Below are 27523 nucleotides of genomic sequence, written 5' to 3'. Positions count from 1 at the left end.
GTTTTTAAAGTTTAAATGTCTGTTCAAAGGGGACATATTCAAAGAAGTGCCTTTTGTGTCATAAAAGTTATATATAACACAGGCAGATTAATAATTTGTTTTTTCTGTATTTATATTACTATTTTTATTACTTTTTTTCTAATTTCAACTTTATTATTTTTTATTTAATAACAATATAATCATAAAATATGCGTATTAATAATACAAACATTTACTATATTATTTTTTCTTATATTTATTTGTATTGCCTTGAAGGCAACATCATTTTATGTTTAATTTGAGTTAAATAAGAAGATATTGCCTGATCATAATAGTTCAGTTTAAGAAGATGAAAAAAATGATTTGCGTTGAATATTCAGTTGTATTATATTCTACTTTTGGAGAATCATGAACACGTATGAGTGAGGGGAATGTCATGGTATGACAAAAACGCTCAAAGGGGTACACAAGACAAGAAAGACAAAAATATTGATAAATAAAGCATACCTTCCACCATTTCTGACAAGAACGCCAGTTCTTTGCAGCAGAGAGAATCAACTTGGGTCGGTATTAGTGAGCAGCAATCAGATGTAAGGTATTTGTATTTACATGCACCGAATCGTCTCCCTCCTCTTCCGTTTCACTGACCGGTCAGTCTTCTCCCGAGGAATACATTTCTGCGCCATTTTAATTGCTTTTGATGACGTAAACAACACGACACTTATTGAGCATCATAGGAAAAAAAATGCAATGGGGCTGTATGATATCAATCACATAAGGGGAGTAAACTAAAGATCCCTTTAAGGAGCTCCTCTTCTCTGCTTCATGTTGTCTATGAAACGGCAGAGCTGGAACTGTCACTCACTGTGGTCACAGATTTTCTCGGGTCACTTCTTTCGGTAAACAAGTGGTTTACATCGACATTTTCAACTTTTACTGATTTTTAGAGCAACCTAAAGTAGCACAAGTTGTCATTTTGACTGAAAAACCGTCATCAATCACGTGATTTCAAGATGGCGGTGCACAGGTCGTAAAATAGTAAAGTAGTGTCATTTTTAAAAGTTAATAAAACACATATAGTGCATAATAATTTTGTGTTTTGTTAGACATAGATCTTCTAATCAGGACATTTTCAAAGGCATTTGATGCATGTCCAAAAGCATCTTCAGTTTGTTTTGGACACAATCAGGTCGATGAAATAATTTTACAGTATTTTAATTTCTTTTCAAAATCTTCCTTGCTTTAGAAAAATGAGTGTAGTAGTAAATAATGTAATTGTTGTCTAAATTAAACTATCTTTAACCAAAGTGGAGACTTATTTAATACAAAGCTCCATTGCACCTGTCGGGCCCTCTTGGACACGTAGCTGTAGGTCTGGGGGCTGGACCTCACTTGGCTGAAATTTTTTCCAAAAATGAAAATATAATGAAACATAGGCCTTAAAAGAAAATTGTGCATATACAACCAGAAACTCTGGCACCCTGTTGGTGACGTCCCCAGTGTGTGTGTGTGTGCAGCAGAATAATTTGACCTATATGCTGACAGAAGTGAGGCTGTAGAAACTGGGGATTTTATTGTTTTCACCATTTTACTGGTGATAGAAAGTTAACAACAAACATATTAGAACAAATAATAGCAGTCTACAAATCTGGAACAAAAACCCTGTTAGTGTGTTAAAAGAGCTAATGTATCAATGGAAACAAAGTGTCACTTCTTCTCTTTAACAAACCTCATGGTATAACAGATTGTAAATGTAGTGTGTTGGAGAAAAGTACAAACTAAAATGGACCCCAGTCATCAGAGTCTTTCTGCAGCAGTCTGTCCCAGTAGATGTTCATCAGAGCGTTGGGCAGTCTTTCCTCATCACCCACCAAATAGATAAACTTGATATTCATCACGTCCTGCAGGGACACGGCCTCGGGGGAGAGGAGTGTAGAGGACACACAGATGGAACGATGGACAGGAATGCTTCCAGCAGGGGGAGACAGAGGAAAGCAGGCTGCCTGCTCTGTGTGTGAGTTTTATGAAAGAGGATTAGGGACAACTTTAAAGGAGAAAATAACCTTGGGTAAATCGAGAATAAAGGTGAAATGTCAATATTAAAGTTGACATTTTGGGAATAAAGTTTAAATATAATATCGTGATCAACTTCAAAGGTATGATTATGAAAACAAATCTACAGAAGCTGACGAGGGCCAATTCACCATATGAAAACAAACAGCAGATTGTGGCAGTATATCTATGAATGCATTAAACTAAACTTAGAAGTTGGGTTTAATAACAAATAAATAATTTCTGTTTTAGCTCAAACACAGCGTTGTAATGTCTTTAATGACTTTGAAGTGATATTGAAAAAAATGAATCTGTTCAGTTGCTATCGAAGAGCTACAGAAACAGACTCGGGCCAGTTTGGATGACTTCATTAGCAAACCTTTGACTTTTATCACAATATTGTATTTTGAGTTTATTTTCAAAATTTCGATTTTGATCTCGTATTTTCAACTTTATTCTCAATGTTATTCTTGGTTTGCACAGAATTATTTTCTCCATCAAAATTGGCCCTAATTCACTTTTGTAGAGTTTAAAGGCAGAGGAATGTGAAAACCTGTGCTCAGCTCCTCCTGAGGCGAGACGGGGTCCTCGGCGTGTGTCTGAAGAGGATTTTTTTCACCCTCCTCACTCAGTATGAAGTCAGACAAAGCTCTGTCACTGTAGAGCACCTGGAAAAGAAAGGAAGACATCCATCTTTCATCCCTGACTTCTTTGCTTTCCCACTGTGATTCATTTATTGTAATCCATGAAAGGGAGACGTTTGACAGCTGATTTAATCACATCCAAACACACTAGGGATGCACCGAAATGAAATTTTTGGCCGAAGCCGGAAACCAATAATGAACAAGCCAAGACCTGACTGACTGAGCTGCTGAAAGAGGGTCAAATTACATCTGTTATCTCATAGAAACTCAAAGTGCACTGAAGTCAAAAAGATCTGTGTGCTTTGTGATCTGTGCTATGATTGCGGCGTGAATCATTTCTTGTGAGCGTTGCTTTAATCCTAGCCAAGTGAAGATCTTTATAACGCAGATCAAGTACAGTAATGATGAAGAGGATTTTTGTGGAATGTGCGCTGACAAACTGAAACTAGATTCTGCCGCTAATACGCAGCCATTCACAACCATGCTCTGTGTTTTTATAAACGTACACTACAGTGTCGACGTGACACAGAAACATAAATCACACTAACTGCTCAGAAAACTCTTTAGTGCTCACATGTATTGGAATTAAAAGAAAACAAGTTAGCCTGTTTCCAGACAAGCGCTCGCATCACATCCTGTTTAGAAAAGTGTTTTGGTCGAAAACCAAAAAAAGCTTTTTTTGGCCGAAAATTTTTTGTGGCATCACAATAATGTACAACTCATAATAGGTCTGACGTCAAAATGAGTATGTAGTGCGTTCACATCAGATAGTATGGGAAGATTGAGTCGGTGAGAAATACCCGGATGTATACTGTACTATAACGGAAGCACACTAGTCATACTCAGCCACCCCATGATGCATTGCGAGCGGAATGGTCAAACATCCTTTTTTCAGAACAAAAGCATCTCTTCTTGTCTTCCATTAGTTTTTAATGCTTTTGTAAATAGGGCTCTTGTTTTGAAGATGACCGGTAGTTTTGTCAGGAGCACAATGGAGGATTTCTGAAAATCTGTGAATGAAATGTGTATACGTGAGTTTTATGGATCAAATGAGCACATGTTGATATTCTACTTGGCCACTTTCTCACTTCAAATGTTTTCAGAACTTTCAAAAGTGGAGATATTTAGCCTCAGTGTGCTTCAGGTTTTTTGTCGTTGTAGGTTCCAAATGCATCTTGGGAAACTTGGAAGTATACTTTAGTGAGAACGGTCACCATCCTAATCATAGTTATAGTATATAGTAAACAGTATATACTCATTGAGTTCATTTCATTTTTTTTTTTCATTTAATCTAATTGGGGGTTTTTTTCGAGCAGGGACAAGAAAACAAAACAAAAGAAACAAAAAATCTCTGTGTACAAGGTACACCAGAGAAAAACAGTGAGAGATTTTCAAAATAATAGAGTCCCTGTCACTTATAATTGTAATAATAGGTCTGTTCAAAAGAGAGTGGGAAGAAGAAATACTTTTTGAATCTCCCCCTCCCCATTTCTTAATGAACCAGTTTGATCATATTGCTTCTGTATGTTTGGACTTCTAGAAATACACAATAAATACTAAACAGAATAGGAAATAACTGACTAATAATCAGTAACTAAGATATACAAGAATACATTTAATTCAGCTAAATTTGCTTTTAAAGACACCACTTGCCATAGATGTAATCGACCTATTAGTTGCATTAAGCCCCGCCTCTATCCTCCTGTTTTGTGACCAGATCATACATTTATGAAGTTATTTGAAACTCTGAATACTGTGGCATTGCTTTTATACTGAATCCAGGCTGTTCCAAGATTTCACCCCACACACAAACAGACAAAAACTCTTCCTAGTGCTTCCAATCTTGGGTATTAGTTTGTAGTGCATCGTACATTAATGGGACATTTCAAACACAGTCCCTCTGATGTCCTCACTCTGTAACTCAACCCTGTCTGTCATCTGTGCTCTGGAGTAAAAGGCTGCCCTCTAGTGTTCAACAAGGCCTTCCTCAATCTGACTTGAACAAAGTGTGTTCACAGTAAAGAAACTGAGACGTAAATTGCAATCATGAACTGCTGCTGCTTGTGAAATAACAGATTTGTATCACTATTGTTTCCTATGTGGACATTAATCAATGTAATGATCAAATCTGGACAAATCCAAATCAATTTGCTCAAAGTTACAAACATCTGACACAGGCTTTTATTTCATAGTTCCTGTTTTGTCAGTAACTTTCTTCTCTTACTAGATGCTATGATGGCTAAAAAAGTGCATTGATTTTGACACATGTGCATTAGTGATTTAGTAAATTACTAAGTTCTACATATCTGGAACTTAAGCTACACTGCAATGCACTTTCAGAAGTGTAATGAAATTAACCTTAACCTATTATTTACCTTGTAGAGAGACAGCAGCCCATAGTGTCTGATGTATTTGGCTGGTACAATTATAAACCTTTAACAGCTAATGCACAGCCAGCCAAAAACTACGGAAGAGGATTAGGTCCAATTTTGTGGAGAAAATAATTTTGGGCAAAATCAAGAATAAAGTAGAAATCTCAAGATTAAAGTCAAAATTTGGAAAATAAAAAGTATTGTGATAAAAGTCGAAGGTTTGCTATTGAAGTCAAATCTATGGAAGCTATTGAGGGACAATTCACCATAGGACAACAAACAGCAGATCGTGGCAGTGTATTGATGAATGTGTGAAACTATACTTCAAAGTTGGGTTTAAAAACAAAGAGATTATTTCTCTTAGCGCATAAACACGCGTTGTAATGTTTTTAAGGACTTTGAAGAGATATTGACAAAAAACTTAATCTGTTCAGAAGGAAAAACCAGTGAAGCTCTTGTCATTTATGGTGAATTGGCCCTCGTCAACTTCCATAGATTTGACTTTAATAAGAAACATTCAACTTTCATCATGATATTGTATTTTGAGTTTATTTTCAAAATTTCGATTTTAATCTCGTCACTTCGACTTTATTCTTGATTTGACCAAAATTATTTACTCCATCAAAATTGACCCTAATCCGCTTCTGTAGAAAACAGCCATGGCTCTATTGAAGAAAAAATTACACCTTTAAACACTACTGTAAGCAGCAAAAATAGCCTTTTTCCAAACAAGATACACCGTACTCTCCCACTACCCCTGTCTGAGGGATCAGGAACACTGACGTACATTTCCTCCTTTCATTAAAGGCTAATAAGTTGAGCTTAGGCCCGTCTGGTAGGGAGCTGAAGGTCCATCTCACCTGTTGACCAGTGATGTTTGTGGCAGCCGTCAGAGCACGGTGCTGCTCGGCCTGCTGTCTCGCTGTGATGACCCTTTGATGCTTGGGAGCAGCAAAACTGTCCACAAAATCCTTGTGTTTCAGGAGGACTTCCATCAGCTTCCTCTGACAGGAGGCGAGGGAGAGGAGCTCTCCTTTCAGCACACGTTGTCGAAGAGGATCCGACATTTTCCTGTCCCAAGAGAAGATCAAAGAGTGGATATCTACAAAAAGCTGCGTTTACAAATGCAGCAGAATATTGAAGCTAACACCTTCCTGAATTTCACTCTACAATACATCCACTGCAACTTCCTGAACCAGAAGGATCTGTAGCTAACCATGAACTCAACATGCATTCCTTTACTGTGAAAGACAGGCTGTGCTATGTGAACCAGAGAATCTTCACACTGCAGCTGACCCAATGTGACACATGAACGAGAGACATTCTCATACGTTATTAAAAACACACAATTTCATAACATTCAGTGAGTGACAAAAATACTTAAAATGCAGTCCACTGGTAGAGGGCTTCTAAACATTGGGCATTTGGAGAGGGTCGCCAGATGACTTCAAGAAACTATTCATATTTTTTGCATATTTTTACCCTTTTTCTGCAACTTGACCAAACTTCGCCATATTTTTGCTTCTTTTAATGCATTTATGCTGCATTACTCCCATTTTTGACACTTCTCCATCAAATTGCAATGTCTTTTCTACAATTGTTTTCCACTTTCAAGACATTTCAGCACTTATATACCTCTTTTCGCCATATTACATGCTTATTTTTGGCAATTATTTTTTTCTGATTCACTGGGACCTGATTCACTCTCCCAGATGAATCAGGCTTTGGGACAGTGCGGCAAAGGGACAGGACTATCAAGGAATCGGATCATTTACATTTTTACAGCTCAAAGCATGATATTCCGTCCAACCTTTCTTCTTGCTTCTCTCGACGAGGTCAGTCGCACTCTCTGTTTCTCCCTCCCTTCCGTCTTATCTCTCTCCTAGCTGCTGCTTTGTCAGGTCTTGTGAAACTAACAAGAGCCTCTCTCTGCAACTCATCCAAAACCGGAATAATGGAATTAATTAGTTGTTCTCTCAGTGCTATCGATCAGATTTTTTCGACGCAAAGAACCAGGGGTGGTGACCCCGCATGTCCAAGCGGGACGTTTGCGGCTGGATACACACTTGACCCTTGGAACAAGTGGCGAGTTGTGTGTCTGTCCATCCTTTCCGTGGAAGACGTGGAGGACATCTACATGATTGGAATAATGATAGTAGGCATGCTGCTGATTGGAGCTGGTGGCTTCCTAATCTATCGAAAAGTCCGTACTACGCTGGTGACTGTTTTGGAAAAGCTGCCAGTGATTTCTGAAGGATGTAGCAGGGCTCTGAACACTCAGACTCATGTGTTGATCGATATCAAAAGCAAGCAAGAGCTGCTTTTGGATCGTCTACGCGTTATGGATAACAACTGGGAGAAGTTTGGAGACCAGGCTTGGAAGCGGAAACTAGGCCACTCATTGGATTACAGCAGAGAGACCCAGGACAGAAGGCTATTGGAAATTAACATAGCCTGTATCAAATCACATTGCTTATCTCCCTTTCGGCTCCCCAGCCAGCCAAGGCTAAAGCCAAGGTTGTCTCAACTCTTATCACCAGGAAGTTTCTGCAGACGGCGGCTCTTACCCCCACTCCCTCCCCCCGCTCCTTCCCTACATTCCTCCTGGAACTGTTGATGCTGAACTTTTCCACACGTCATCTGGTTGTCAGTAACGCAGCTACAGGTCTTCAACTTCAAATGCCTCGTCGGCCATCTTTCCCCACCTCCCAACCGCAGCTGCATGGAGGCGTGGTTGCAGCGCCGACTGGCAGCACGCCCATGTCCCCAAATGGCTGGACTCCTGTTGTTCTTCCCACCTGACCCCCTCCCCCAGCCAACCTCCCACCCAACCCTTCCTACATGCCTTGTCTCGAGTTGTTTGACTGTGTCATGCTTACATTATGTTTGCAGAGGCGTTTTTTTTTTCCTGGTTTCACACTGCTTTCTCTGTTTAGGGAAATCAGTTTCAAACTGGCAGTTTTTTTTTCCCCTCACCCCTCCTCTCCTCCTGTTATTGATCCCTTTTTCACCTAAATATGTGGGCGCCGCAAATGGCTGCTCCGGTGTGTTGATGTGTCTCCTTTCACTGCAACTACCTAGTCAAATTCCTCGTATTGTTCTAAACTGTACCTGGTCAATAAAGTTGATTCTGATTCTGATTCTGATTCTGAACCTATGGCACAACGCACTGACACAAAGGAAGAAGGAGAGAGCGGACATGTCAGTTTTTAGCTGCGGGAAGATTGATTGTGGCTCGCTCAGTGGATTGGTGCTGCTGCTTCATACATACAGTAGGTTGGATTTCCACTATGGTCCATAAGAAGCGAAAACTAAAACAAAAACATCAGTAATGCAGTAATTGTATTTTCTTTTTTACTTTTTTCTTTCTTTTTTATTGTGCTTATTGTGTTGTGTAATCAAGCCAGTCTGGTGATAAGCATGAGGCTTAGGTATAATGGTGGTGGCTGTGGACAGAAGGAAGGAGTGAGTGGTAATACCTAAAACAGGTATTTGGGATTAACGTGTCTAAAGTTAAGCCCACTACGAGTTTTATCCCACAGTCCAAGGCATGCCAGTGAATCATAGACCAATGTATGTGCAAGAACCGCCACTGCAAACCCAAGCGCTGTCCCGGACCCAAAGATGCAGCCAGGCTAGCAGAAAGAGCGGGGGCCAGGGAGCCCAGGCACCCCCCCACAGCCGAGCAGCACACCCCTAAGACCCCAAGCCGAGAGGCAGCCACCGCCCCCTACACACACACACCCGAGAAAGCACCAAGGAGCCGAGGACCCAGCGCACCCCGCCACCAACCCCAACCCCATGGCCCCCCTCCAATTGTTGTCTTTTCTGAGTGAGTGTGGTGTGTGAGTGTGTGTCTTTGGACCAAGAGTCAGCTGGGACTTGGATCAGTGCATGGAGGATGAATGTTGGGACTGACCGGTATTTGTGGGCGAGCTTCTCCTTCTCCATGCGCTGCTTGGTGAGCACTTCAGTCAGAACACTCTGGATCTCTGAGAGCACTGAAAAAGCAAAGAATACACATGAAATCACACAAGCTTGGCATCCTTTGATTTTGTTATCAACCTGACAAGGGCTGTAAGCTAGAACTTTGACTTATTTTTGTTTCCATACATCACCTTCTTTGGTATACATTAAATACTGCACATGTGAAGCAGGCCACTCATACCCTAAAGCAGTGCTGATATGCTGTTGGAGCATTTTCAAAAGGAAAATGCAATATTACTAGTAATACTTTTAAAGTGTAACTGAGCTACTGGTAATAACACTTTGACTTCAAAGTACAAGAAACAAAGTAAACATCAGACAGAGGGGAAAAAAAACCTTTGATGTTTAATGTACTCTTTTCAATGTCTGGTCACATTCAAAGTGTGTATGTGTGGGCATTCATAGGTTCGAATGGGAAGTTGTGTGTGACGTGTGCTCTGTTAATTTGGACAGGCTACAGCAGGGGTCCCTTATCACTGGGCCAGTACTGGTTCATGGACCATTTGGAGCGGGACCGCAAGAAATAAAGCATAAAAAATTATAGGTATTTTGTATTCTGGGAGTTTTACTTTGAAAAATTCTGACTTCAGCACTAAGGCTGTCTGATATAACGATATATATTGTTGTGCAAAACAACATCTACCGTACGATATAACCCTCTGGTTTATATGGCTAATTGAATGTGTGTCGTTTTGGTTTACATCACCCAGACACTAGATTACAGCACTGTTGGAGGTGTTAGTGCCTGATCCTTTCATGGGCCGGTGTCATGTTCTGAGTGTGCATCATACTGACATTGTATATGCGCATATATGCACATGCGCATAAATGCTCACCACCAGAAAATGAATTTTTGCTAAAAAATAATTCATTTTTGTTTTCAAAGTGAACGGACACGTGTTTTATTTGTTTATTGGATTAAGTTAGGGATTGGGTTATAATCTCAGTACGGAGGTAAACTCAGACCGTAACATCGGATCTTTTCGGATCCTTTCAACGAATGCACGCACGCTACGTCACTTCCTTCAACTGCAATCTTTACGACAGGACTCCTGGGATGTGATATTTGAATGTAAACCGATCATACGACGTTAGTTAAAGATTTTAATAGTACACATGTAAATACAGTATGTGATTGTTTTGTGATGTTTTTAATTGTTAATTTAAAAAAAAGACAAAAACTAAAAAAACAACTGCAAGATGATATATACAAAAATGAATCAAAACACAATACACAACAATGACAATCAAAAACCAAACAAACAAACAAACAAAATAGTACACTACCTGTCGTAAAATAGGCCGACCAGATGTAGACGCGTTTCACGTATGCGTTGAGAGGATACGAAAGGATCAGGCCCATGAAAGGATTGGGCACTGACAAGAGGAGCAGCTCTTGTCAGTGGATCGGTAAAGTAGGTCCTCTTTGTGTAAGCTACCATCAGCTACTGAAGCCATGCCCACTGTCAGATCCAACCTAATTCTACATCATTTAACACCAGAAATGAGCATTACGTGTTTAGTTTAGAGCCACAAAGATGCACAAAATTAATACTATGGTATGCGGAGGCAAAACGCTGCTTATTTTGCTTAGTAGCAATCGGCATCATCAATTAGTCTGGTTACAAACTGTGTCACTACAAAATTGTCTCACAAATAGAAGTTAATTTATCTCCCCGGAGGCATTTCCACATTCAAATTTACAAATCAGAACACGTGACAACAGCATATGTAGCAAAAGTCACGAATATTCCTTCATTGAGAAAATTCTTAAAGGAGAAGTATCATTTAATTTAATTAAACTTACACAAACACTGATACTCTATGTAATATTATCTGCACTAGACCTTGAAAATTGTTGTGAATCTGCCCTTTTCTGTATTGATATGAAAATAATTGAAAATCAATCAGTTTTTTAGGGGGGAAATTCACCAGTCTATGCAAAGTTATAGAAAATAATAACGCCTTATTGTAAAAAAAATAAGTAGCCTTAGTCACAACTTTTAAAACAATATTTGGGAAAAGCTGCTGCAAAATCAAGCATTTTAGGCCCAAACAATTGCAGAAATTGGTCCTAAAGGTACTGAGAAATAGGAAAAGGTGATGTTACAAATTTATTTATAGAAGCCTTTTTCTATATAACAAAATAGCAAAGCAATTTTTCATTTTAAGGAAGAAATACAATATCGAGAAATATATCGTTATCAGGATATAAATCTCGTTATATAAAATTTTCTGTTCAGTGCTCATCACTCCTGCTCGATTGCTGCGCACCACTAACGCCTTAAATGCTGTTGCAATTGTGTGTGTCAGAATAAAGACCAGAAAAGCTACACACTGCCCTGGGTTTGTTTGAAGGATGAGAGCAAATCCTTCATCTTGTCTTCCTTTGCCATGTTGAAGGCACTGAGACCACCAACAGTCTTGTCCTCAGGATTACACCCAGTGAGAAGAAGAAGTTTCACCAACTGTATAAAGAAAACAAAGTGGGAACATTCAGATCTAGCACTGGTTCAGTGCTGGATGTTTGCTGTGTATCCCATTATATACATGAGGTGGCTCACATATCTTGACATTAATGTGTGCTAGATAAGAAATGGTCGTATCAACACCAGCAGAAATCCACATAGAAGTAGGAAAAGCCTCCAAGATATTTACTTTGCTGCATACGTGCTGATCTCTGGGAGAACCAACCAATCAGTGACAAAGACTGAGTTACACATTAAACTTCTGCTTTGGTTCAAATCAAGGTAACCCAAAGGTAGGCTGACTGTGTCAATGTAAATGGCCCTGGTTTATCCAGTGTTTACAGTATGATAACTTTGATAATAAGTTTTTGGCTTTGTTATGGGGAGAGATTTGTCTCACAAATATTCACAATTTTCACATTTTTATCCTAATTCGAATGGATTTTTATTAGTAAATTTTCAATGACACTTCTCTTGATTAATGTGATGCTATATCTTATATAACGCACAGTAAAAATGGCGTAGGTCTACAGTGCATTGGTTTGGCAAAACACACGATAGTGTATAGTAATTACACACAGAGAATCAGACATTAATATACCAATAAACTATTCAGACTGCACCTCAAGTACAGACAAATAAGAGGAAATAAAAAAGTACTTACAAATTTGCCAAATCAAGTGTTGTATTATGATCAGCAGAACCTTTGAGTTTCATTAGTCTACAGCAGGGGTTCCTCTTAAAAAACAGAACAATGTAATGTCATATACATTGTATCACTACAGTGAAATTTGCACTGCATTTTAGCTCTCCTGTTGAAGAATAATATGTAATTGAAAAAAGAATAATAATCTGTAAGCACACAAGAAAACATCTTGTTTAGAATAATCACTAGACCTGCCATTTTCAGTGAGAAACAATCTCTTTTATTTTGGAAAAAAAATTCTACCAAACATTTATTGATTTAAAAATATAGCAGTAATACAACAAATTCATCACTGTGAAACAGTATAATAAATAGGGATGTAAAGCATAATCGTGAGGCAGTTAAAAATGGATTCATAGGTGTAGGTTCATATCGATACTCTGAAAATCTAATCGCAGCACTTTTTTTAAACAGCAGAGGGCGTTATCTATTTATTCTTCTTTTCCCAAAAAAAAAATTTGTCTACAGTCCCATTTTGTAAAATAAATCGCGAGAGAATCGTATCGTGAACCCAGTATCGTGAATCGAATCGTATCGGGAGTTGAGTGAATCGTTACATCCCTAATAGTAAACAATGCAAAACTACATAATAGTTGTTTTTCTTTTTAAAAGTGCAACTGAAAATTTATTTTGTGCCTTAACAATTGGACTTAAAAAAAACAGTCTGCATTGTATTTACCTTAGATATTTGTTTGAACCAGCAGAGGGCGCTGGTACCCCAGTAGTCTGTTGGCATGCAGCTAATCTAACAGTGAAGAAGAGACAGAGCTAATAAAAAAATGTGAGATATTCACGTATTATTACAGATATTCTTTCGGTGCTAAAGGGGTAAGGAATCATTTATTAACATGTTTAAGAGTAGTAGGCGGCCAGAAAGACAGAAGCAGCAGATTCCGCCCGCCGCCTACACTTTTGGATGAAAAGAATAAATATATATATAGCGCCCTCTACTGCGATTCAATTTTCAAAGTATCGATGTCAACCGTGATACCTATGAATTGATTTTTAACTGCCTTACGATTAATCGTTACATCCCTAGTCTATAGTATCCTTTTGTAAAAGAAATCGGGAGAGAATCGCATTGTGAATCGAATCGTATCGGGAGTTGGGTGAATCGTTACATCCCTATGTTCTCCTATTGATGTTACGGCCGTCTCTGCCTCTCAGTGTGAGCAAAGGCCTCATCTGTTGTGTCCTGTGCGCGGGTATGTGGATTTGACAGGAAGTTTCAGGAGGAGCGATCAACTCTTCATCTCCTGGGCTCCGCCCCATAAGGGGAAGCCTGTTGCTAAGCAACGCCTGTCACATTGGGTGTTGGAAGTGAGTGCTTTGGCTTATTCGAGTCAGGGTTTGCAGCTGCGAGTGGGCCTGTGTGCACATTTGACTCTGGGTTTAGCCACCTCCTGGGCCTTGTTCAGGGGGGATCTGTTCAGGATGTTTGTGCGGCGGCAAGCTGGTCCTCGCCCCTCACTTTGACTGGTAGTCATGTTATCCCGTGACTGGTTTGACTGCTTTGTATTGGGCACTCATAAAATAGTGTTACACTTTGACTGGTGGTCATGTTATCTCGTGACTGCTTTGTATTGGGCGCACATAGAAAATAGTGTTACATTTTGACTGGTGGTCATGTTATCTCAAGACTGGTTTGACTGCTTTGTATTGAGCACTCATAAAATAGTGTTACACTTTGACTGGTGGTCATGTTATCTCGTGACTGCTTTGTATTGGGCGCTCATAGAAAATTGTGTTACAATTTTACTGGTCACCATGTTGGCAGCAGTAAAAACAGTGGACTAAAAAAGATAATAAAACAATAGAAACAAAAAGAAAAAGATTGTATATCTTGTCATGTCATTACATTATAGTTGTTTCTAGCTCTATTGTTTCATATGAATATGCCTAGACTTTAAATATTTATGATATCTTTAACTTACCAGACTTTAACTTTGTCTGCTTTTGTGATTCTGACGGTCATTGTTACTTATTGTGCCATGAGCCTTCACTGTGCCTATTATATTAAGTTGTTAGTCATTATGCTATACCACATCACCCTCCACTGGATATATAATCAGCTGCAATGAACTATATTTTAGCATTTTAGAATGCTAGTCATACTTAAGCAGTAATTTTGGTGAAAGTAACTCAAAAGTAGTGAAAAAGTAAAAGTACCTAACATTTGTACAGTTGTTTGCTTTGTTACTTAACAAAGTTGTTGATTCATGAGCCGTTTATATCATCCACTCTCATTCTCCACTGCTTTTGCTTTGTTCTCAACTGCACTGCACTTTCTACATAGGATGAAATAACAAACATTAACAGGACTTACATAGGGCACTATAAAATAAATTTTATTTTTCTCAAATTCTGTTTTCCACATTGTTATTTTGTATTCTGTTTTTTTATTTTTTTCAGAAAAATTGCATCTATTTTTTTTTTTCAGAAAATATTGGTTTTCAACTCTTGTGAGTAAACAAAATGAATATTTTTTTTAAAAAAAAGAAAAGAAAACCATAATTAAACCGAAAAGTATGTAAAAAAAAGTGTAATTTAAAACCATGTGTACACTCCAGTTGAAAGGTAGCTATAGATTGCACTGACTTGGATTATTCTTACTGCTCCTTTTTAATTATTTAAAATATGTCATATACAGATTCATGAATGAGAGCAGCATTAATGTCACCCAATTTCCCCTCAGGGATCAATGGTTTACTGAATTTGAGCAGGTTTACTAAGTACTGATCAACCTAATTTAAGATAACCTAATTTAAATTATCCTGATGATATTATGACTAGACAAAAATAAATAAACACAAGATACATCAGTTACTTCACCAGAAATGGGTGTAGCTTCACAGACACAAAAGTTAAGCGGGAGCTGCTCGGCTCTGTATATAGGAGTGCGTGATGAGTTGCATAGTCTTTTTTTTGGAAGTTCAGTCGGTGTTGTGGGTGGCCGATTCGACAAGTGTTTAGCTCTGGACCGGGAAAAGTGCGGGGCGGGGGAATTAATGAACGGCCACTTCATAATGACGGCGTTTCATTCACATTATGTCACTTTCAGTGGATTAAATTTTTATTGGTCGATTAAATGATTCCTTAACATGAAAGATATAGGGGTGTGTATTTTTCTGGTCAAGTGAAACCGGTTTAATCCACTCCTGTGACTTGTCCCAAGCAGGTCCGTGCAGAGCGCTGAGGGCTACGCGCTCACATAATAGTCCGCCGTGGAGTAATATGTAGAAATTACATCTGTTTGTGTATGGTAGATATGTGTGGAATGGATCTAGTCTCCAGCATGCAAGGAGTGGCAAACAGCCTATGACCACGACCCCCTCCATATCTATACGATTCACATAAATGGCCTATTTTGAGTTCATACATGCAATTGGCAAGTATGACACACACACGCACACACACACATGAAAATTGTGGGTATAGCTGTGCATCTTAAAAAAACGTGAAAATCTGAAAATCACAAATTGTGGACATATTTGTGAATATTTTTGAGACAATTTTTTCTCCCCATACTTTGTTTGTTTTTAGCAGTCGAACATTATTGCCGTCTCAGGCTTTACTAGAACAAACTTCACCATCAGCATCATCACCTGATCATTTCCAGCAGAAACAGCATCATGTAGGGGTGTGACACCATCACAGCTGTTAGCATTGATGCTGGCTCCAGCCTTAAGTAACGCCTGCACTACTGCCTCATCCCCAACCACACAGGCCTCATGCAGGGCAGTCCATCCTGGAAACAGCAGAGAAGCACATCCTGCATCTTCTGCTCATACTGCAGATGAGTGGATTTGGCGTCACACACCGGCGTAGTCCTCTATGTTGACATTAATACCAGCCTGAATGAGGGCTGTGACTGCACCAACGTCTCCTCTGCTGCATGCTGTGTGCAGTTGAGTCTCTCCACGGCCGTTTCTCTTATGAAGACACTTCAAATTCCCCTTTGGCATCATTTTGGCTGAAATAAGAACAAATGGAAAGTTTGCAGATGTTAGAGGTGGAGCTGCTTTAGAAGAGGACGTCCCTCAGCATCAGCACCTTGGACCTGATCCACATCTCCCACAGCTTTGTCCGCAGCTTGCTGATCTTCGCTGTGATTGCTCATGTCCTCGGCTGCTCCTTGGCTTTGGTCGGGGCAAAGATCCCACAGCAGACTTACGGAATCGTCATCTGAAGGTGCTCCATCTTCACTCATCTTCCAAATGTTCTCACTGGATTTCAGCTGTAATTCACAGTAAATAGGAATGAGAGGAAAACATTTCTAAAAGTCAGTATTGAGAATTGTTACAAGATTCAGAAAGCATCGCACTCACTCAGCCCAACAGAAGCTTTGGTTTTTTTATTTGACAAAGTTTTTCTGCAGTGACACTGACCGCTAAACCTCAAGGAAAAGGACTGACACCTAAAAATAACACTTATTTAGACTGCAAGAAATGCACCTTTTTAAGCTTTCGTTTTGAATAAAATTAATCTAATTCTCTGCGTAAACAGGAGTTGTTTAATTTGTAACATTACAGTTCGTTAAATGACAAATATCTAATGTAGTTGTTTTTAAGCAGGTGGAGGCTGTACCTTTACCCCACAAGTGGACTAGGGCCATTTTTGATGGACAAAATAATTTTGGGCAAATCAAGATTAAAGTGGAAATGTTGAGAAAAAAGTTGAAAAAACAAGATTAAAGTTGAAATTTAAAAAATAAACTAAAAATACAATATTGTGATAAATATCAAAGATTTGCTATTAAAGTCAAATCTACAGAAGCTGACTTGGGCCAATTCACCAATTGTGAGTTTATTTTTTATTTGCGCTATGGAATAAAGTTATCTTAATGATATAAAGCCTTGTTTTAATCAGAAATAAAAATGGGTTAAAGCCTAAATGTGGCCAAAAAAGGTGGAAAAGGTGGTGAAATGGGATTTTAAAAACAAGAAATTGGTTAAAGGTTGCAAACGAGAACAGAAAAATGTCAATATTGGAACAATGTGTTTAAACTGGCAATTAATGGGCATGACAAATCGTGAATGTGGTTAAAATGGCAAAAATAAGCATGAAATATGGTGAAAATAAGTCAAAAGTGACAATAATGGGTCAACATATGCAACATTAGGTGGAAAAAGGCTAGAAATGGTTTATAAATGCTGAAAATGTATTGAAAGTAGAAAAAATGTGTAGAAAAGGCATTCAAATCTAATGGAGAAGTGGCAGTGAATGGGTGGGCAAAAAGATAGAAAAGGACATTCTTGCAAAAAATCTGACAAAATATAACACATTATTAAAGAGTTCGCCTACTGAAATGGAATTAGCTGAATGACATGAACTAAACCCTCAAATACTATGTTGTTGCGGTTCTTAGAACAAATGGAGATGGGTGAAAAATAGCATAATACTGGACCTTTAAAGGCATCTGGCGACCACCTCCCAATGTCTCGATACCCCAAATGGGGTCCTGACCCTAAGGTTGAGAACCCCTGCTTTATCAAAAACTCTTAAGATGGATGTGGATGTTTTTATGGGGAAAGATTTGTCTCAAAAATAGTCACAAATAGATCCACGATTTTCACATGTATTTTTCAGATTTTCACATGTGTTTTTTACAGATCCACAAATATCCACAATTGAATGTACACATGTGCTTTATCATGAATTGTCATGTGTAAATCTTCAATTGTACTTGTGGCTGGTGTGTGCATTTATTTTTCAGAGTCACACACAGAGCTGCCGACCCACATGTGTGTAGAGCCCCACGCCTCCACTAGGGGACAGTATTAAAGTGTTAATAAATTCCATTTACCAATACGAAAACAGACACTACTAGAATATCTAATAAAGTCACTGGTATTTACTGCAGTGTCACCAAAATCACTGCAGCTTTTACTTGCTTCCTGCTGATCATAGTTGGTTTGACAAAAAATACAGAATTAATAGATTTTTATATTTGTAAAATTGTTTTTAATGAGACTTCTCTTGATTTATGTAACGAATTTTTAAAAAAAATATTAATTCGGACAACGGATTTTAAAAAAAAATTATTTCGGAAAACGGATTAAAAAAAAAATTAATTCGGAAAACGGATTTAAAAAAAATTGAATTCAGAAAATGGATTTTTAAAAAAATTAATTCGGAAAATGGATTTTTTTTTAAAAATTGATTGGGAAAACGGATTTAAAAAAAAAAAAATTAATTCGGAAAACAGATTTTTTTTTTACTGACTACAATGGTACACAATCGTAAATACTGCCAAATGGGAGGCATGGGATCTGTTCAGGATGTTTGTGCGGCGGCAAGCTGGTCCTCGCCCCTCACTTTGACTGGTAGTCATGTTATCCCGTGACTGGTTTGACTGCTTTGTATTGGGCACTCATAAAATAGTGTTACACTTTGACTGGTGGTCATGTTATCTCGTGACTGCTTTGTATTGGGCGCTCATAGAAAATTGTGTTACAATTTTACTGGTCACCATGTTGGCAGCAGTAAAAACAGTGGACTAAAAAAGATAATAAAACAATAGAAACAAAAAGAAAAAGATTGTATATCTTGTCATGTCATTACATTATAGTTGTTTCTAGCTCTATTGTTTCATATGAATATGCCTAGACTTTAAATATTTATGATATCTTTAACTTACCAGACTTTAACTTTGTCTGCTTTTGTGATTCTGACGGTCATTGTTACTTATTGCGCCATGAGCCTTCACTGTGCCTATTATATTAAGTTGTTAGTCATTATGCTATACCACATCACCCTCCACTGGATATATAATCAGATGCAATAAACTATATTTTAGCATTTTAGAATGCTAGTCATACTTAAGCAGTTATTTTAGTGAAAGTAACTCAAAAGTAGTGAAACGCATTACAATCCAGAAACAGTAATATTGTAATGTAACTAATTACTTTTGAATGACAGTAACTACTAATATAAAATGTGTTACATTTTGAAAGTAACTTGCCCAACATTGTCAGGGAATGAATGTCGCGGGCAGCGAAGAAACCGCAACGTTAGTGTTACCTTACGCTGTGTGAGAAAAGTACGTCTATCCCTGATAAAGTCAACCGCAAACATTATCCCTGCACGATCAAACACTAAACATATGTCCTTAGGTTGCTTTGTGTATACGGGCACAGGACCTTTGTGTGTGTGAATTTGAGCAAAACTGTGAAGTGTTTGCCTCAAAAATAAATGCACATGATGATAATTCATGATAAATACACGCAAACACCAAAGGCATGAAAAAGGTGACAAAAAAATCCATCATAGGGAGGGTTTGGTGGGATCCTCCCCTAGAGAAATGTTTTGATTTTAACACATAAATTAAGCAATCTTGAACACTCTGAAGAGTACACTAAGGCAAAACACACTTTTTTCTTCAAGCAAAAAAATAAACAAAAATATATATATGAAGAATTGTGATGTTAAAGTAAAAGTACCTAACATTTGTACAGTTGTTTGCTTTGTTACTTAACACAGTTGTTGATTCATGAGCCGTTTATATCATCCACTCTCATTCTCCACTGCTTTTGCTTTGTTCTCAACTGCACTGCACTCTACATAGGATGAAATAACAAACATTAACAGGACTTACATAGGGCACTATAAAATAAATTTTATTTTTCTCAAATTCTGTTTTCCACATTGTTATTTTGTATTCTGTTTTTTTATTTTTTTCAGAAAAATTGCATCTATTTTTTTTTTCAGAAAATATTGGTTTTCAACTCTTGTGAGTAAACAAAATGAATATTTTTTTTAAAAAAAAGAAAAGAAAACCATAATTAAACCGAAATGTATGTAAAAAAAAAGTGTAATTTAAAACCATGTGTAAACTCCAGTTGAAAGGTAGCTATAGATTGCACTGACTTGGATTATTCTTACTGCTCCTTTTTAATTATTTAAAATATGTCATATACAGATTCATGAATGAGAGCAGCATTAATGTCACCCAATTTCCCCTCAGGGATCAATAGTTTACTGAATTTGAGCAGGTTTACTAAGTACTGATCAACCTAATTTAAGATAACCTAATTTAAATTATCCTGATGATATTATGACTAGACAAAAATAAATAAACACAAGATACATCAGTTACTTCACCAGAAATGGGTGTAGCTTCACAGACACAAAAGTTAAGTGGGAGCTGCTCGGCTCTGTATATAGGAGTGCGTGATGAGTTGCATAGTCTTTTTTTTGGAAGTTCAGTCGGTGTTGTGGGTGGCCGATTCGACAAGTGTTTAGCTCTGGACCGGGAAAAGTGCGGGGCGGGGGAATTAATGAACGGCCCCTTCATAATGACGGCGTTTCATTCACATTATGTCACTTTCAGTGGATTAAATTTTTATTGGTCGATTAAATGATTCCTTAACATGAAAGATATAGGGGTGTGTATTTTTCTGGTCAAGTGAAACCGGTTTAATCCACTCCTGTGACTTGTCCCAAGCAGGTCCGTGCAGAGCGCTGAGGGCTACGCGCTCACATAATAGTCCGCCGTGGAGTAATATGTAGAAATTACATCTGTTTGTGTATGGTAGATATGTGTGGAATGCATCTAGTCTCCAGCATGCAAGGAGTGGCAAACAGCCTATGACCACGACCCCCTCCATATCTATACGATTCACATAAATGGCCTATTTTGAGTTCATACATGCAATTGGCAAGTATGACACACACACACACGAAAATTGTGGGTATAGCTGTGCATCTTAAAAAAACGTGAAAATCTGAAAATCACAAATTGTGGACATATTTGTGAATATTTTTGAGACAATTTCTTCTCCCCATACTTTGTTTGTTTTTAGCAGTCGAACATTATTGCCGTCTCAGGCTTTACTAGAACAAACTTCACCATCAGCATCATCACCTGAACATTTCCAGCAGAAACAGCATCATGTAGGGGTGTGACACCATCACAGCTGTTAGCATTGATGCTGGCTCCAGCCTTAAGTAACGCCTGCACTACTGCCTCATCCCCAACCACACAGGCCTCATGCAGGGCAGTCCATCCTGGAAACAGCAGAGAAGCACATCCTGCATCTTCTGCTCATACTGCAGATGAGTGGATTTGGCGTCACACACCGGCGTAGTCCTCTATGTTGACATTAATACCAGCCTGAATGAGGGCTGTGACTGCACCAACGTCTCCTCTGCTGCATGCTGTGTGCAGTTGAGTCTCTCCACGGCCGTTTCTCTTATGAAGACACTTCAAATTCCCCTTTGGCATCATTTTGGCTGAAATAAGAACAAATGGAAAGTTTGCAGATGTTAGAGGTGGAGCTGCTTTAGAAGAGGACGTCCCTCAGCATCAGCACCTTGGACCTGATCCACATCTCCCACAGCTTTGTCCGCAGCTTGCTGATCTTCGCTGTGATTGCTCATGTCCTCAGCTGCTCCTTGGCTTTGGTCGGGGCAAAGATCCCACAGCAGACTTACGGAATCGTCATCTGAAGGTGCTCCATCTTCACTCATCTTCCAAATGTTCTCACTGGATTTCAGCTGTAATTCACAGTAAATAGGAATGAGAGGAAAACATTTCTAAAAGTCAGTATTGAGAATTGTTACAAGATTCAGAAAGCATCGCACTCACTCAGCCCAACAGAAGCTTTGGTTTTTTTATTTGACAAAGTTTTTCTGCAGTGACACTGACCGCTAAACCTCAAGGAAAAGGACTGACACCTAAAAATAACACTTATTTAGACTGCAAGAAATGCACCTTTTTAAGCTTTCGTTTTGAATAAAATTAATCTAATTCTCTGCGTAAACAGGAGTTGTTTAATTTGTAACATTACAGTTCGTTAAATGACAAATATCTAATGTAGTTGTTTTTAAGCAGGTGGAGGCTGTACCTTTACCCCACCAGTGGACTAGGGCCTATTTTGATGGACAAAATAATTTTGGGCAAATCAACATTAAAGTGGAAATGTTGAGAAAAAAGTTGAAAAAACAAGATTAAAGTTGAAATTTAAAAAATAAACTAAAAATACAATATTGTGATAAATATCAAAGATTTGCTATTAAAGTCAAATCTACAGAAGCTGACTCGGGCCAATTCACCAATTATGAGTTTATTTTTTATTTGCTCTATGGAATAAAGTTATCTTAATGATATAAAGCCTTGTTTTAATCAGAAATAAAAATGGGTTAAAGCCTAAATGTGGCCAAAAAAGGTGGAGAAGGTGGTGAAATGGGATTTTAAAAACAAGAAATTGGTTAAAGGTTGCAAACGAGAACAGAAAAATGGCAATATTGGAACAATGTGTTTAAACTGGCAATTAATGGGCATGACAAATCGTGAATGTGGTTAAAATGGCAAAAATAAGCATGAAATATGGTGAAAATAAGTCAAAAGTGACAATAATGGGTCAACATATGCAACATTAGGTGGAAAAAGGCTGGAAATGGTTTATAAATGCTGGAAATGTATTGAAAGTAGAAAAAATGTGTAGAAAAGGCATTCAAATCTGATGGAGAAGTGGCAGTGAATGGGTGGGCAAAAAGATAGAAAAGGACATTCTTGCAAAAAATCTGACAAAATATAACACATTATTAAAGAGTTCGCCTACTGAAATGGAATTAGCTGAATGACATGAACTAAACCCTCAAATACTATGTTGTTGCGGTTCTTAGAACAAATGGAGATGGGTGAAAAATAGCATAATACTGGACCTTTAAAGGCATCTGGCGACCACCTCCCAATGTCTCGATACCCCAAATGGGGTCCTGACCCTAAGGTTGAGAACCCCTGCTTTATCAAAAACTCTTAAGATGGATGTGGATGTTTTTATGGGGAAAGATTTGTCTCAAAAATAGTCACAAATAGATCCACGATTTTCACATGTATTTTTCAGATTTTCACGTGTTTTTTACAGATCCACAAATATATCCACAATTGAATGTACACATGTGCTTTATCATGAATAGTCATGTGTAAATCTTCAATTGTACTTGTGGCTGGTGTGTGCATTTATTTTTCAGATTCACACACAGAGCTGCCGACCCACATGTGTGTAGAGCCCCACCCCTCCACTAGGGGGCAGTATTAAAGTGTTAATAAATTCCATTTACCAATACGAAAACAGACACTACTAGAATATCTAATAAAGTCACTGGTATTTACTGCAGTGTCACCAAAATCACTGCAGCTTGTACTTGCTTCCTGCTGATCATAGTTGGTTTGACAAAAAATACAGAATTAATAGATTTTAATATTTGTAAAATTGTTTTTAATGAGACTTCTCTTGATTTATGTAACGAATTTTTAAAAAAATATTAATTCGGACAACGGATTTAAAAAAAAAAAATTATTTCGGAAAATAGATTAAAAAAAAAAAATTAATTCGGAAAACGGATTTAAAAAAAATTGAATTCAGAAAATGGATTTTAAAAAAAATTAATTCGGAAAATGGATTTTTAAAAAAATTGATTCGGAAAACGGATTTAAAAAAATTAATTCGGAAAACAGATTTAAAAAAATATTAATTCGGAAAACAGATTTTAAAAAAAATGAAATAATTCGGAAAACGGATTCAAAAAAATTAATTCGGAAAACGGATTTTAAAAAAATTAATTCGGAAAACAGATTTTTTTTTACTGACTACAATGGTACACAATCGTAAATACTGCCAAATGGGAGGCAATAAAAATAGGACACCTGAAACGGTGTCAGTGTTAATTTATTATTGAAACCAGAATATTTAAATTGATGAAATAGCCTTTTACTATTTAAAAAAAATGTTTTAACAAAAAGCCATTAAAATTATGATTTATTTTTTTTTGCAATACTAAGTGTACAGTGGTGTGATCAACACTTTGCTCAGTCCACAAGCACAATTAACACATGATAATTAATGATGAATACACAAGCAAATGATAAAACACGTGGAAATTGTGGATCCATGTGTGATATATTTTTTAGACAAATCTCTCCACATATGTTTCTACACTTCACCAGTTGTTCACCAAGTCACAAAGATTGTACACAGATGTACACAACTTTAAATGGTGACTGACTGTGCTAAGCTAATTAGCATTAGCTACTTCATGCATACAAGAAGCAAAAAAAATCCTCTTTTTAAGACGACACAAATACAGAAGTCTGCGTGGAAATCATTTTTACAGTTAAAAACACGTCAGGTGTAAAAAATGAAATTAAAATAAATGCCATTCTTACCGTTTTAAAAATGAGAAAAACACGGTCCTTCTTTTCTGCCAGGCCTGGAGGACTGAACGATCCACTGCAGAAAACTGAGCAGAGAAGAAGAAAGAGAGCGGGAAATATTTCATATTTAAAACTGGAGAGTAAAAAAAAAAAACACAATGTGTCAGTCCCCAACTGTTAATTCATTTAAAGTCCCTCCGGAATTCAAATATAACATACAGCACAAAAGTTTAATTCTTTTATAATTTCACATGCAATACAAATACTGTTACACTTAAAGTAAATGTTTGAAACCACTAAGGCAGACCCCAAAAAAATCTTAATATTTAATCCAAAAGACAAATGATAGTCTATAGCCTAGGTTCCCAAAGTGATGTACCGGTACCCCCAGGGGTACGCAAATTGTCATAGGAAGTTTTTTTAATAAAAAAAATTAAAATTGGAAACTAAAATATAAATCGACCAGCAGTCAGGAGCCTCCATGCATTACCATTTTTTTTTTTTTTTAATTCTTATATAGTCAAATTTCACTGTAGGGCTACATTGTATGTGAGTCGTGACAATATTTTCCAGATATTTTTTTTTGTTTTTTAATTTCTAGAATTAGCTTTTGATAATCTTAGTTGTTGCCAGGATTAGAGCGCAAAGTGACAAGATGTGTCAGCTCAGATACTGTATATATGTTAAATGACTTGACATGATATATAGATAGGTAAACATATTATAGACAGATAAATTATTGAGAAAAACGTTAATATTTACCCGTGCCCTTTTTACTTTTACATTTTTAATAAAACTGTATTTTATATGTAAACTTTTGTTTTATTAGTATTCGTTGTCAATCTACTTCATAAATAATAAATAACTTTCATCTACTTTTATCTGTTGTGTGCTACATCTTAAATTTGTACATATTTTATTTTATTTATAAATATATAAATATTTATCAATTTCTAATGACATCATGCATATCCTATGACTTGATTTGCTTGATAGACTAGCCAGTGGGTTCACATTCTGTTTTTGTTTTCCTTCAGATGAACAGGAAATTTGCCGATGTCATAGATTACTTCACAGGCAGGAAAACCAAGGGCCTCATGTACAGTACAAAGACTTGCATGACAAATGGTGTGAAATAGGCGTACGTCTCAATCCAGAGACAGGCGTACGCTCGTAAAAATTCAGATCTTTAAATCTTTGCATAGGACTGGTTCCACGCACCTATCCTTTGAACATCTGAATTAGCGTGGATGTGAGTACACGTGTGGCCTCCCTGTTAACGCCTCCATTTACATACAGTATGCAAATGATATTGAAATGTCATCAGCACCGGGATTCCCCTCAGCGTGATCAGAAAAAGTGGCAGCTCTTACCACCAGTAACAGGAAAGAAGATATCTTTCAAATCATTAGACCGACAGCAACATGTAAGACAAAGATGATTCAACAGTGAAGATACTTGAATTATTATAGGCAAAGACACACACAGTTCACTGAATGCTTGACTGTGGGTGTGAGGAAGTGACGGAAATGCTCTACTTCTTACTTTGTCTGCACATGCTGTCGGAGGTCAACACTACAAGTAGTGCAGTCTTTTTAAGACTGCTATGCATGTTTTGTTATTGCATTTAAATAAATGAATTGTTTTATTTTTGCATAATTGTGACAATCACCAGCTATCACTTTGGAAGGGTAAGAAACACTTCATTATAGGGTCCTCCATAAAAAGAGAGGGCAGTGTTACATCAAGGTAAGGGGGAAGGGAACAGGGAAGAAGAAGTCAGGGTAGGAAAATGGAAGGGGCGGGGAAGAGTCGAGTGTCTTAAGGTGAGAGTAAAATGGTATGTTATAGTCGTGCATATTGTGCTCATTTCAGCCAGACTGATGACAAGAAGAAATTGAAGCGGGTGACACAGCACCCAACTTAAATATAATAGTGGTGGCCGTGAACAGAGGGAAGGAGTGAGTGTTTATACCTAAAACTGGTAGTATTGTAATGTTAAATCTGGGAGACTGTGAATGTCAGTAGTAAAACATTGCAGTCATAAGTATTTAAATCAAAAAGAATACTTGATGAGCCAAAGCTCCAATATCTATCTTTTATCTTTATCTTGTTTTTTGTGCAATGCCTTACTCTAATAATATTAATAATTTGTATTTTGAACCTGATACTAAGATGTATATTTAAATTGCCTTTTATTTACTTGTTTGTGTTCTTTTATATGTGTATGTGAAACCCTTTTATCAAAATTAAATAAAATGTTGCTCATGTTTTCTCCTTAGTTAAAGTGTCTGTGTGGGTATGGTAAAAACCACTATGCAAGTGTTATAAAGGATTCTGATAATAAAGATATGACAATAATGTAAATATCAATTACTTGGTATAAAAAAAACTCCATATAAGGGGGCGCCAAAAGTATATCTTGCCTAGAGTGCCAAAGAGGCAAGGGCCGTGCCATGATATTACTTAAATACAAAAACATTGGTTTAGAAACTAAGTTTATGATTGTATGTAACTTAGAAGGGTCATTATGTGTCAAATTCTACGTGAAGGGGGCAATTTTGGAAATAGTTTCATAAAACGAGGTTGAGGGGCAGGAAAAAATGAACCCCAATATTTCAGGTTTATTTGACCCCTAAACTCTTGCTGCTGAGATTTCATAGGTTCATGTTAGACACAAACTCCCAAGTATTATGAATATAATAGGCCTAACAAAGCACGAGCATTAGTCAGTTGGGAGTCTTTGGCTTTTACCAAAACCCATTTTCACGTGTTTAAGAATTTCAAGACTCTTGAATTTTCCACAATCTCTAATCCCTGGTGGTCACAACGGACTCACAAGTTCCTTTTTTCTTCTGTTAGTGAGATTTCTTGCTGTCTTCATGAAGTTGTTGGCAGTTTGAACATATTGATCACAGCTGGAGATGAAATTCTTCAAAACATTTTGTTAAATCCAAGTGAAATTACGTGTCATGGTCTGAGTTCACATCGTACTGAGTTCCTCTTAAAATCTCAATACATGACTGCTACGTACTGAGATGTACCTGTACTGGGTTATACTGATTTTAAAAAATAAGGTTACATTAGCTTAACTGTTTTTTACTGCAATGTATATTATAATCATGTTTTTTTGGAAGTTTGGAGTTTTATAATAA

General features: G+C 37.4%; 1 protein-coding gene across 1 annotated transcript; it reads right to left on the bottom strand.

Moving 5' to 3' along the window:
- Nucleotides 1-1745: 1745 nt before the first annotated feature.
- Nucleotides 1746-24465, bottom strand: LOC114477741 (poly [ADP-ribose] polymerase tankyrase-2-like). The gene is made up of 12 exons (XM_028470283.1): nucleotides 24381-24465; nucleotides 21523-21706; nucleotides 21290-21442; nucleotides 21075-21217; nucleotides 16262-16445; nucleotides 16029-16181; nucleotides 15814-15956; nucleotides 11373-11502; nucleotides 8967-9048; nucleotides 5908-6118; nucleotides 2585-2699; nucleotides 1746-1987 (listed from the first exon to the last, which is right to left on the bottom strand). The coding sequence occupies exons 2-12, from the start codon at nucleotides 21677-21679 to the stop codon at nucleotides 1758-1760; spliced, it is 1701 nt and encodes a 566-aa protein (XP_028326084.1). The 5' UTR covers nucleotides 21680-21706; nucleotides 24381-24465; the 3' UTR covers nucleotides 1746-1757.
- Between the last annotated feature and the right edge of the window lie 3058 nt (nucleotides 24466-27523).

The sequence above is a fragment of the Gouania willdenowi genome, chromosome 2 (genome assembly GCF_900634775.1).
Source record: "Gouania willdenowi chromosome 2, fGouWil2.1, whole genome shotgun sequence".
Classification (NCBI taxonomy): domain Eukaryota; kingdom Metazoa; phylum Chordata; class Actinopteri; order Blenniiformes; family Gobiesocidae; genus Gouania; species Gouania willdenowi.
This window is presented reverse-complemented; position numbering and strand designations above follow the sequence as displayed.

Coding starts and splice junctions, on each gene's coding strand:
- LOC114477741 (XM_028470283.1), bottom strand. CDS start 21,679: ATGAGTGAAGATGGAGCACCTTCAGATGACGATTCCGTAAGTCTGCTG. Junction 16,182..16,261: donor AGATGTGGATCAGGTCCAAG/GTGCTGATGCTG, acceptor TTCTTATTTCAG/CCAAAATGATGCCAAAGGGG. Junction 2,700..5,907: donor CAAACATCACTGGTCAACAG/GTGAGATGGACC, acceptor TTTCTTTTCCAG/GTGCTCTACAGTGACAGAGC.